This window comes from Neodiprion pinetum, chromosome 4 (genome assembly GCF_021155775.2).
Source record: "Neodiprion pinetum isolate iyNeoPine1 chromosome 4, iyNeoPine1.2, whole genome shotgun sequence".
NCBI lineage: Eukaryota > Metazoa > Arthropoda > Insecta > Hymenoptera > Diprionidae > Neodiprion > Neodiprion pinetum.
In genome coordinates, this window is record NC_060235.2 from 24,015,460 (window position 1) to 24,028,794 (window position 13,335).

At 38.5% G+C, this 13,335-nt stretch overlaps 1 protein-coding gene across 3 annotated transcripts in view; it reads right to left on the reverse strand.

Annotated features, from left to right (window-relative positions):
• The window catches only part of LOC124216234 (rhotekin), a 73,443-nt gene that overhangs the window by 21,254 nt on the left and 38,854 nt on the right, over positions 1-13,335 (reverse strand). The window contains exon 1 of one of the 3 annotated variants that reach the window (XM_046620513.2): positions 9,544-10,769. The exons of the other annotated variants lie outside the window; for them this stretch is intronic. Within the exon in view, the coding sequence (XP_046476469.1) occupies positions 9,544-9,741 (198 nt within the window). The 5' untranslated portion in view covers positions 9,742-10,769. Of the gene's footprint in view, positions 1-9,543; positions 10,770-13,335 lie in introns of those variants that run through there. 3 annotated transcript variants of the gene reach the window in all.

The window sequence follows — 13,335 nt, forward strand, 5'->3', positions numbered from 1 at the left end:
TCCGGGCGTAGGTTTAACGTCGTTGGTGTATTTCAAGACAGAACTATAATATCCGAATATCTCAACAGCGAAAGTTGAGGTCTGTGGGTATAAATATTCGAAACACACAGGAGACGGTTGTATAAGGGCCGAGATAAACGTTTCAGCTTTCTTCTAAACTTCATGTGAAATTTGACAATAATTTCTACCGCTTTACCGAAGAAACCGCACCCGCAGACCGCGATACGTAGGTAGAATAATCTCAGCAGTGTTTTCACAGCGGGTTTTCTTTTTTCTACATTTTTGTATATCTATTTATTTAGCCTACTGTGCGATAATTGTGTCAAGTTTTCACTCTGCTACAACTTGCAAGGAGGAAAAGAAAACGTATTCATATATACTACACAAGTTTTTCCCTCAAACTTTTACACAAGTTCAATAGCAACTTGTTGGCAATTTAAAGAAAATTAATTATTGATGTCAATGTCTTGGACGGTGAAAAAATTTTGCAAATCAATTTGTAACGTGGTATAAGGCCGTTTAGATTTTCGAAATTCGCTGCACTATAAAATCTTTACCGACAGATGTATTCATTATTATTACTTGTTAAAAGTAATTCGGTTGCAAGTATTGCAAGTACAACACAATTTACTTCCAATTTAACTGTAATTTGAAGATTGCACGTTTTCACGTATCCAACATTTTCCCTAACTATTTTTATAAGTAGAATTACAAAATCTGGACGTTTTAAGTTTTTTCTTATTTTCAAGGTTGGGCGTGATAAGATAGATATTAATAATAAAACGAAGAGAAGTTTATAAACACAAAGAGGTACCATGAAAATAAAGAAAAGTTTTACTGTATGAGAATTGCTTATTTCATTGATATAGTTTATACATAAATCGGTTCTACAAGTTCGTTTCTATTTTACGGATTCGTTTTTACAGAATAATGATTGTCCTATAGGACACAGCTTACAAAGGTCACAAAAAAGGTTAAAAATCTTTGTAGACCGTATCCTACAAGCAGTCATCGTTGCATAAAAACGAGCCAGCAGAGGCAAGCACATAACCTGCTCATGTTGAACCGCCCACGCCACATGTCAAATTGAACTTGTAGAACTTTTCATTTGTGCGTCGAATTCATGCAAAATCGTTTTTCTCCCATATGAAAAAGTATGTAGAACCACCACATATACAATATGTCTTTTTGTATAACCGATTCGTGTAGAATTGGTCGTCGTTAATCAAGAAATTGATGTATCGACGGTCATGGATGTATCTTTACATATAATCCGCGAAAAAGTTTCGGATTGATTGACAATTCTTGCGTGTTACGTAGATGGATGGATAACGGATATAGTTACGTACCTATTCTTACCGTGCTATTAGTTATTTCAGCTGATCGTGAGACAACTTTGATTTTATACCGCTAAAGAAGTGCCGAGGAAGTGATCGAGGTTCATCTGCTGACGATAAAACGCGCGACGATTGTTCGATCGAAAAATGCCGGACGCAGCGCCTTAAATTTTGTCATAGAAACCGCCTGTAGCACCGTCTCTTTGTAACAGTTTCATATACATATTACATACATGCATATGCATAGAAAAATTGTTGCCCCAGCAATTACACATATGTATAGGTATACAACACGCGTACAAGACTCTTATAAAATATTACCTACTTCTCTCCCGAATTATCACGAACGTTTCAACGTTTCTTTTTATTCTCATTACTTATATCCCATTCATAATTATACATTGACGAAAAAGTAGCTTGTATCGATTTGTCGGTAAATAAATAAGGTTGAGTAGACACGCGATAAGTAAGTGAGTGACGGTAAGAGCAAACTTCAGGTATGTTATGCGTATAATGATATACAGGTATTAATAAAGTGAAGTATATAGTCTGGCTTGCGAGTTGACGAGACACAGAAGGTAGATAATTATGTAATTATATTCGGTGACGTTAGTTGCTAACGAGCAATACTTACGACGAGTCATGAAAGAACATGTGCAGAATTGATCAAGTTACGCTGTTTATTCGCGTTGAGTGTGTGTGAATACAACTATTATACGTATAGTGCGATGTTGCAACGTATAGATATACAGTTGCCTAACCTGGATCATTCACGCTAAAAACCTCGGCAACGAAACCCAGCGACGCGATCGTACTGCCGAAAAAAAAAAAAAAAGAATTTATGCAAGATCACACCCATGTGACGTTAAAGAAAGTGATACGAAAAGTATACGTATACGTGCGAATAAAAGTTGAAAATTATGTCAAGTCTGCGTACGTTTGACAATTCTATTTGTGAGAAATTATTACTCGTTGTCAGATAAACGTATTTTACGTGAAAAACAAAGCTACGGAAAATTTCGAAACGCGGCTGAATTTGAGGGAAAAAAAATGTGTTTTCAAGATATATTTGATAGGGGAATAAAAACAGAGATCGCATCAACGGTGCCGGCTGTTGAAACTCGTATTTACATTTTGGTTAAACGATAATTTTCGGCACTTGGTAGCTAGTAGGCAGTGTACTTTATGGCAAATGAAATAATGCCACGGTTAACTGAAATATGATACCGTAGTGTTTTTTTGTTCTTTAGTTCTTTTCGAAGAGTAACTCGAAAAGTACAAGTGAACTAAAAAATGTACAAACAATTAAGCTGCGTGAGAAAATGTTTCAATTAAAAAAATAAGCCGCCCAACTTCGCGGAGCTAATTTGGAGTTTACGGAGTCTGAATCAGAAGTTAGGAAAAGTGGGGGAAAAAAAAATGGTTCAAAAATCTCCAGTAACATTATTTGCGCTGATGATATTGAAGACGAATGAAACAGCATTTTTTATGACATATATTCCGCACAATATGAATCTGAGAAAATTTAATTAACATAAATTAAGATTTGAAGAATTTGAGCAATTTGCTCGCTGGCTACGTACCCTCAAATTATTGACTCGTTTTCGAGTATTCGTGTTCTCTATCATTAGCCGCAAATAAAATTGGTGGATATTCTGAAAACAATTTTTTCTCTCTTTCCATTCATCCTTTACGCACAACTTTCAACAACTCTACGGCTTACTGGAACGGGGCGACGCGTGGGTGAATTTCAGTGGGTACCTCGAAGATTTCAAGGTGATCCTTTCCGAACGTTTCCGAACGGGAACATGACTTTTTACTTGTACGGTAGTAGTAAACGTTCTGACGAACATTGAATCGTTCGTTATTCAATGTTTTTCGCTGAAAAAAGTCGCTACGTTTCTACATCGAGTTTGGAGGTAGAAAAACGTCGCTTTAGGTATCTTTCGACGGCATGTACAATTCGAAAACAGAATATTTGAGATATTTCAAACGAGGCTCAAAATATAGTTCAAATCTTAGGTCCTGTAATTTAAAGCGTGAGTCGCATATCGCATAGGCAAATATTTTTCACTATTTCATCCTACGGGGTTATATCTCACAGTGTATAACTAGTTGACGTATATTCCGCACACTTGTTTGCATGTACGCTTAGGACCGGCAAAGTTTAATTAAACGTTAAATGACGGGATACGGTTCAACAGCTAACGTTTGTATGCTCAACCTAACCCTACACATATGACGTCAGACGTTCGCTCCTCGACTTTTATTAAACACCGAGAAAGAACATTTGCCTGAAATGGACGACGGTACATCAAGGCATTAAAATTATCACACTTATCTTCCCATAATAAGCTCAACAAGCAATTCAATTTCAACCGAAACAAATTAATGCACAGTTCGATCCGAGCAATGTTTCCGATATTTGTGACTTCTTTCAACTTCACAAATTTTTACTTGATGTTGAGAACTCTTATTAAGTCTGTGTAAACTTTCAAAGTTTCTTTGGAATTTTGCAAAACTTGTCGTGAAGGGCGAAATCGAAATACTAAATAGTGTACGTTTTTTTATTACCAAATTTTGATAGAATCTGAAGGATTAAATTTATTTCTCATACACATGGAAGTTGGTAAGGCCTGAGATTGTTTTACGTTTTGGGTTCGAGTCTGAGATCGAATACATTAAATATTGCACTTTTCTTTCTTAATTTAGTAATCTATTTCCGATCGTCATTTGGACAGATTAATAGACTGCGTGCTATCGAAAGTCTGGCAACAATTGCAAAACTTATATGTCATTTTCCGCGCTTCGAATTTGCAATGCAGAACGTCAGATTCGTCACCACTCTCAATAACAAAACAAGATTTCCCGTAACTCGTATATTTTTACTTTGTCACTAACAGTGTCGGATTTGAGGGCGGGCAGAGTGACCCAAACAAAATAAATTTTTACACCAAATTGAAATTTTTCAAATTGCACTAAATTTTTTTAGCGCAGGTAAGTACGATTGTTTACCCGTCTAATTGTAAGTTATCCACTCCAGCAGCTGACCATTATGCAACGATATTAAAGAAGAAAGGTCTCACGATTTTGGAGTCAATTTAGGTAGCAAACATGATTGCCCGCAACTTTTCATTATTTGTTTGTTAAAAATTATTTACCGCTGTATAAATAACAAGAAGTCGGATCAAGTCTAAAGTGCAAAGTTTTAATCTTGCATTTAAGTGACAGAGTACACACCCTGAAAATTATAAATGATCTGCAGCCGTTTTCGAGATAATTCAGTTAATCTAACGGACAGTTCGTTAGTTCGATTCCAGCCAAGCGAATCGATATTTCGATACGACTCCGTATTTTAATTTCAAGTTAATATACTTAAAAACTCTACGCTCAAGGAAAATCCTTTTTTTCGTCACTAAAGTGGTGAAAAGTAAACACTTACATTAACAATCAAACGCACTTGTTGTTTCGATGCGTATATTCACTAAAACTATGATCCTTTGCTAATGCGTCAATAGAATTAAGAGCCATTTACGTCATCGACATTTGGAGACCCAAAGTACAAAACGGAGACCAATAGAGAAGTAACATCGGCATGTGAAGATCGGCAGTAGCGGTAATCCTGCACTCGAAATGAGTTTTAAGAATTATACACCGGCGTCGACGGACAACTAAAACGTTGACTCATAATTGGGTGTGTTCGTAACAATAAACGACGATGATGTCAGTCTGGATTCTACCTGACACAAACACCGGTTCGCACATCCAGGGCAGGCTGAATAGCCATCGGTCATCGCTGCGCCCGATTTTTTTTCATTTTTAGAAGTCGCGGATTCTCATCGAACTAATCCCGAGCTACGTATTGCTATTCCCACAACAATTGTCAATATGTGGGATATTTTCAGCAGCAATCATGTTCTTGAATTCAATTTTCAAAGTTCTTTTTATAGTTTATTTCTATTTATTATTATTATTATTCTTAGTTTTACTCTACACTTGAATGATGGAGTTAAGATGTTAGCGCGGAAGGTGCTACGGTTCACCAGACTGTGGAGGAAGATCAAGTTTAGAGACCGATCCATGTTGATACGGCAAACTAGAGCAAGTTTCCATTCGATCGCAAAACCTGAGGATAACAATCATCGAGGACTCGTTCCAATCCAAATCAACAATCGTAAAGAACTCTTTTTCCTTGCCTACCGTTTTTTGAAGTGAACACAAGGTGGCAGGAAAAACGTCAAGTGAATATGCAAAACTAATGCAAGAGAAATCAAATGATTTCTGCCAACTTGGCATAAGTATTATTTTCAATTTCTTGATTGAGTACGTTACGCGATTTTTCGATCGATGGCTAATGAACCTACGGAACAAGTTAGCGAATGTATTGATTGAGATGAGATTTCGATCATTCTGTCTCTTGTGCAGGGGAAAGAGACCACCTAAGTATGCTTATGCATACAGGAAATCCATTAGCTTCTCCTGCAAGTCAAGTGCAGATATTACAAAAAGAAAACTCCACCTGCCTGAGAGTCTGTTGAACGCGGAGCTTTTGAACACAGAAAATGTATGATGAATCGATTGGGTCAGCATTTCTTTTTTGAGCCTCATTTAATATACTTTTTGATGCTGAGAACTTCGCTGTTTTTTCGTAACCGAGATCTAGTATTCAAAGATCCGGAATACTGGATAGTTTTTATCGATATTTACATTCGATATTGTAAATCATGGACTTAATTTGAGACAACGTCACTTTCCCATCTTGGACTATGCATGTAGGTTCGATCACCGTACAACGAGTAAAAATTTATAACGCACAATCGGTATCACATTAAACTTCATTAACGTGATTCGACATCTCGTACCGCAATATCGTATTCAGAATCGTCTTACATCGACGGCAACGCGCGTCTGTCGACCGTCTCTAACACTAAATATTGACTTCGTTCAAACGTTTCAAGGCCTTGCTTGCGCACGCCTAATGGGGGCACTACATAAATACACATTAATCAAACTATAATACAGGAATGAATGTACAATAGTGTTTTCGCTGTTATTTGATTGAAAAATCGTTTTTACAGATATGCGTAAGTCGCAGGTATTTTGAAACGAATCGAATTTGGAAATCGATTCCACACATGGCTGGAAGTTGATTTACCTAAAGTGCCGATCCATTGAGCGTACAGAAAAATTCCACCATGCCTTGTACCGAAATCGCGAGTTGTTCGTACTTCCAAGATCCGATAATAAATCCTTCTAGGATGTACGAAGTTTGGTAAGCGGTCCGGAAACACGACGTGACGACCTCAAGGCGAAATATTGCACTGACCTATATGCGTTTATTCTTAGATCGGTGAAAATTTTAAATCAAACACGCTTGATCAATCGACACTTTAGGATATAACGCAAAATGTAAAGTGCGTTAAGATAGCGCGGATAAGAATTACTATCACAAACTTTGTTTACCTCCTCAAACATTCATTTGATTTTTACGCCTTTTCTGATTTACGAATCTACACGCAGCGCCCTAAAAAGTTCTTTTAGGATTTATGACTTTGTGATTTAACATTAAAGCAACAGGCTTCAATTTATCAGATGTGTTCCAGATATAATTCTTCGCTGTATTTAACACACACAGACTGCGATAATTGTTGAACTCGTAAAATTCGATAAATTTTTGGATATTCTACGATGCCATTAGTACAATACGAATCCGAAACTCACGTACTCGGACTTAAACACATCGGAAATAATGTAAAAAGTTTAAAATGTGATGTTTATTGGTGTAAAGCCGTAATGGCCAGCGCATCATCGCCATCCTGCAGAGAAAATTGAAACCGTTGAGAGTAGATTAATAGATGCGGGCTAATGGTCGTAGGCACCAGTCGAATCGATATGCCGTTAGGTATAAGTAACTAAGATTATTTTTTCCATCCGAGCAGCGTTGGGGATACTTTTAGTATCACTGCTACATATAACGCGTTGCCCTTTACATAGGGTAATGGCATCAGGTTGCTTTATTGTAAGAACAATACGCCAAGTTACCGTTCGATAACCTATACTACTACATCTTGCAGTTGAGAAACGAGAAAGACCTCGAGATAAATAAACAATTCTACGGTGTACGCGATTTACATCGAACATATCGTATCTGAATGACCAAGAGCCAGTAACCTCGAGCCGATTGTAAACTGGAAGCTGAGAATTCTGTTGTGTCCTTGTTGGTAGGCATTAAGAGAGGCCACAAGTTACGAGTTACGACTATAGCTTACGGGACGCTTAAAATAAGAACTACGGCGCAGAGCGGAACTTCAGGTAAAAGTTCGCAAAATAACAAGAATAAATTAATAAATAAATAAATAAACCAATAATTTATTTCTCTCCGACTTTTTCTATGGCTCATGACGTAAAGCGCACGGTCAGGGTTACTAAACTGGATCGGATATATTTATAGCAATACTATTCTTAGTTGTAATATTCAAACATAATAATTCTCCAAATTAGCGAAAGCGCATAATTTATGTTTTAATTGACGATTTTTTGGTCGAGACGCGTAGATTGAGTTCAAAGTTTGAAAGATACCGCACAAAAAATCACGTACATCTTGGATATAATTTACAAACGTTCGAAATGTTTATAACCTAAAATGAAGATCAAGGTATAAAAATATGTACATGAACAATGATCATCGTTGGTTTGTATTTTAATACGGCGATTAACAAAGTAAGGTTATTGACCTTTTCGAATTGTTTATTGGAATTGATAATTATACTTTAAATTAAATTGGTAGGTCGTTCGCTTTTTTTTATCTTTACTCTCTTCGTAATTTAGCTGATTACAACAATCGTTGAAGAATGAATTTGCAACTGTCTGTTGTTGGAATAAGTACACAATAAAATTGTGCCAGTGAGAAATCTTTTCGATACACACTGCGCACGAGTTGCAAAGAAATTGAAAGTAATTTTTTTTGTCGAAGTATGCCGTGGGGCAGGTCATGATTCTTCCGCACTTCAATATCTAGTTGACTTTGAATAGCTGCTATTGATACGGAAAGGATCAATGGACCGACAACTTCTGAAGATCGGTGCGGCAGATTTTAGTGCTCGAAACGTCGAGATGTAGAATACGCGAAGCAATGAACCTAATCCCATCAGTCCGAAAAAGGGGCGAAAAGCGAGGAAGTGGGGTAGAAATCCCCCCCCGCGTCACCTGTCGGCTCTCATACAGTATTAACAATATGGTTTTGTTGCCTTTGATATTTGAGTGAGCTTGGTAAGATTTGATGTCAACGACCCTTGCGGTTTTTCGAAATTGGCTCCAGGTCTTTATTTTATCGACATTTTCATATATGACTCAAAACAGCAATATTTAGATGAAAAATTCGGAAAATTGATGGAAACACCGAAGTATTTGCTGTTACAGTTTCCACTCGATTTAGGGTACGCTAGTGTAACTGAATCACAAACTTTTTATATCTTATCATCAATTTTTCGAACTTTTGTCAGTCAACCCACAGACGCAACCATAATCGCTATCATTTCGCAAAGTTTGACGATAGTTTATGACCCGGAAATTTTTTTTTTTAATAAAATGCGATTGGCATATCAGACGGAGGTCCTATATCTCCTTAAAAACAATTACAGACAATTTTTCGAATTCAAAAGATTAATATAACAATTAAACTATACATATTATACTTCACCGGTATAATCGTTGGTGATTTGCTAACCTACCCGAAAAATAGCAACAATTTAAATAAATTGGTAGTTAGCAGAGAAATAAACAAAATAGGTAGCAGAAAATTCAGAACCCCAGATCAGGAACAGTGGTTCTCATGTCCTGGCTGAAATTCAGTTCGCACAATCGTTATTAAACGCAGTCACACAAAGCGTAAACATTGAAAATCTTGTTGAGTGTTCTTTAAGCAACTCCAGAGTGGTTTGTGAGTATCCGTGACGTTGTCGACCCTAAAAGGAGTCGGGGGTGGCAGAGGATAGAAAAAGTGATATATCGAGGAAAATTAGGACTCGTTATCTTCGTTAAAAAAAAAAGAAATTATCAAACAACGAAACCTTCTGGGATAGTTGAAATGGTTATTACGAAGCATCCTGTGGAGGTTAAACAACAAAGGCGTGACTTCGCTACCGAGGATCACTGCGGTTAATGAATTTCCGCGTCTACTACAGCATGCTTGTACGTATGGGTCTACCTTGAGGTTGTGAGCAATTTGCCGTATATAGTAGAGGTCCAGATCTTGAAGGATTTCGATCTTTCCCGGACTTCCGGGAACCGGCGTCTTCGCAGTATTATCGCCACTGCTGTGACGATTCTTGGCCAAGGTTTGCCCTCCAGTTTTCTTTGGATCCCGCAGGCTCAGCGCGGCCAAAGGTGGAAAGCACGAGTCCATATCACTTACCGATATTCGATCAAGAATCACAAAAACACCGAATCGAAACAATCGACACGATCACAATAAACTTGATCCAAGTTTCGCACAGAAAAAAAAAATAAAAAAAAAAAAACGACGGTCAGGTATAAGTGAACTGTGCAATTTGAATTCGTTCACGACACTGATGCGATAACAAGACACTGTTCGGAACGTTCTCTTTTTTCCTTGTTCTTAAAACACAGTTAACTAGATGAAGTGACAATGCGATAAGCGCGAGGCTACATCAAAGCGATGACGTAACCTTATTTCCATTTAAACCGACAAACAAGATTCCGTCAATACATATAATCTACACACTCACATCAGCACAGGTGTACGAGGTGGGCAACGTCTCGATCTCTTACTCTCTTCGACAAATCGCAAACGTTTAGCTTTTCAACAATCACTACTATTAATATTACAGTTTATCGGACTGCTTGAAGTTAATTTTTTTTTTTTTTTTTTAAATCCAATTCACACTTTACACCAACATCAGTGACATCGGAATCGCAATTGTCCAAGTTTTGCACCGTTCGAAAGGGAGATTTTTTTTCTCCTCAGGGGCGATCCGAGCCGATTGCAAGTGCGAAGGGTGGCAAGAGGGGGGGGTGGAGGATGAGAAGAAGGCGAGTCACCGAGTGGCAACAAAGGCAGGGGAGCCAGCGAATGCGTTCAGCCTCCACAACAAGACGTAGATTTATTTATAAACCATCCTTACTACGGGGAGGGATATTCAACATCGCGTGGTTCACCACTACTACGGGAGATTGGCTGAAAGGGGGGACGAAACGCAGGTTGGCTCGCGTTCAGGAAATCCCTAGTCGCGCCAGCCTGGCTGCCGATATTGTTGTTCTTCGATATTTAAATCCTCAGTTTCCTCCGCGACGCCCAATTAGATGCGGTAACGACTCTCGTATCCCCGCTTCTTGCCTCGGGGTTGTTAATTCGTTACAAGAATTTCCTTTTCGCAGTAGAGAAGCGAAGCAACCGATCGAATCGACGTTTCAAATAAAAAACAAAAAAAAAACAAACAAACAAAATAAACTAAACGAGGAATTGTTTGTAGAAAATTTTACACGTATCGCACTTAAATTTAGCGCCGAATTTTCTTTACTCTTGCATAGCCGATTAATTAGTCCTCGACGAAACCCCGAATTTGTTTTGCCTCGGCAGCATCACTGGTACACAGCACTGTTCACGCCGTTCTTGTACACTGCCAGTTCTGTGTCTCAATGACGCCTGGCTGCCGTCAGGGAGTCCGGCGAGAGAGCGAGAGAGCGAGAGAGAGAGAGAGAGAGAGAGAGAGAGAGATCCACGGGTGGGGAGGAAGGCAAATCAACGAGAGGAGACGAGAATGAGGGAGGGGGGGGGGGGAGGGAATGGGGAGAACAGGGGAGAGAGTGAAGGAAAAAAATAAGGAAAGAGGAAGGGGACACGCACGTGCGTCCACAAAGGGACCAGCCGGCCGGCCGATGAGCACGGCAGTGGTTGTCAACCGATTTGTATCTACCCTACAGAATATTCTCGTAGGTTTTCTCGGGTTGGGCATTCGGATATGTGTTTATTGTACACTTTGGGGACAATGAATCTGAGAGGGTTAACTTTTTACATTAGACAGTTACGTTGGGACCACAGGGAAACCTATCGAGCCATAGTCGGTTGAACGCGGAACAAACTCAATCTGAATAAACGTAACATAGCCAATGACCGGTGGTTATGCATGGAATCTAATCTTAATATACCGCGGGGATAATGACTTGTTGACCTGTCAATCCAGTTAGGAGGTTAGATTGGACGGTGATGGGTTATGTCGTGTTTATTGAGATTGAGTTTGTTTCGCGCTCGGCCGACTGTGGCGCTGTTGGTTTCTCAGTGTTGCCAACATAACTGTCTAGTGCAAAAAATTAGCCGTCTCAGATTCATTGTCCCCAAGTGTACAATTGTACACGGTACACGTAATAGATCGTATCAATTATTTTCATCTCGTTGATCCTTTCCGCAGTTCCAAACAAACTTTCGACGTTGTGGATTCAAACGTTCACACCTCGTTTGTTTCGCGGGGTTCGAAGGCACGTTGAAGAGGAAGAACGACGGAGGAAGTTCTTAGAGGCAGGCAGAGAGGATCTCAGGTATAAACCGGCTGCCAGTCACTGCTAGATTTTCTGTTGTTGAACGGCACAATGACGAACGGATGAATCTCGAAACCTGCCGCAGAGCCGGGGATCTTCCCATAATGGTTTCCTTCGCGAAGCGAACCCAGTGCTTGTTGCATAACTATAAGACAGGGTGTAGCTGTAGGTATATGATCCGTGGAAAAGACATTGAAGGTGTACGATGAATCGTACGATTTGTTCTTGGTGTAGTCAATGGTTCATGTTTTATGTATAGCATATATGCGCGTGACGCAGGTCGACGTGAACAACGGACGAATAGGTAGAACTTTGGTTGATATGCTTCGAAGTAGTGACAACGCGGCTGCGTGAATGACGGATAATAACGTAGTAACAGGCATTTCGAATCGAATGAGGTTACACCTTTTTGACAACTTGTATAGATTATGCTTTGCGGGTTCGTTTAGAAAAAATACAATGGCTACGCTACTTATGAGTAAACGTTTGTCTGAATTCAGCTTACGATAATGTAGTGATTACGTAAATAAATTTATCGCAGAAACTAATTATACCGTAACTAACACGCAAAAGTTTTTCAAACAAGCGGTTTGCTAAACAGCGAGAGTCACGACTGTGCAGAGTATCTGTACAAATAGATTTTTAGTGGGATGATAATAAAAATGTGTACGTGATGGACTGAGAATACTATATTGTATACCGAACATTTCTAGAAGTTTCATTAGAATCTGTAATCCGGAGGTCCGATACTCTCCTTGTCGCTATCAGTTCATCTTCTTGGATCATTAACAACATTACGGTTCAACTGTTAATTTCACGTCGCGTTAATCTATTTGGTGTTCTTACCTGTTCTTATTCGGTTTACTAATAAGGCTCTAATCTTATGCTTCAATATAACCTCAATCACTTACAAGTTTTAATATTTCGAGATGGAATCCGATAATACAAAGTTGGTCATACTCGTAAAAAGCAATGATTTAATGTAATGAAATACATTTTCAAACCCCTTCGTTCAATATGAAGGGAAAATGTGTTCTAAGTGAAAACCGTTGTGTTTGTTTCGGCAAAATGCAAAAAACAGTTCTTTTCAATTAGACTAAATGTTGTTTTTCTCAAGCATAGGCTTTCATTGAATTTTCCAAAATAAGTAATTAGATCAACACGCATTATTTACATCTTTTTGATATTTAAAAAATGTATTGATTAGAATAATATCCGGGCTCCGCTATGGCCCCCATAGAATCTAAATGAAAGACTAATTTTCGTATTAGCCGATGAAATTATCTTCATCGAGACTTCGGAAGTAATGAATTCTTTTGAAGTTTCATTGCAACTGGAATAGAAATTCCGATTGGAGAAAACAATATATTCTACTGACAGGAAGCGAGACTGAATTAATAATAGAATTGACAATACCGGGGGAAGTGATTAGATATAACCATGA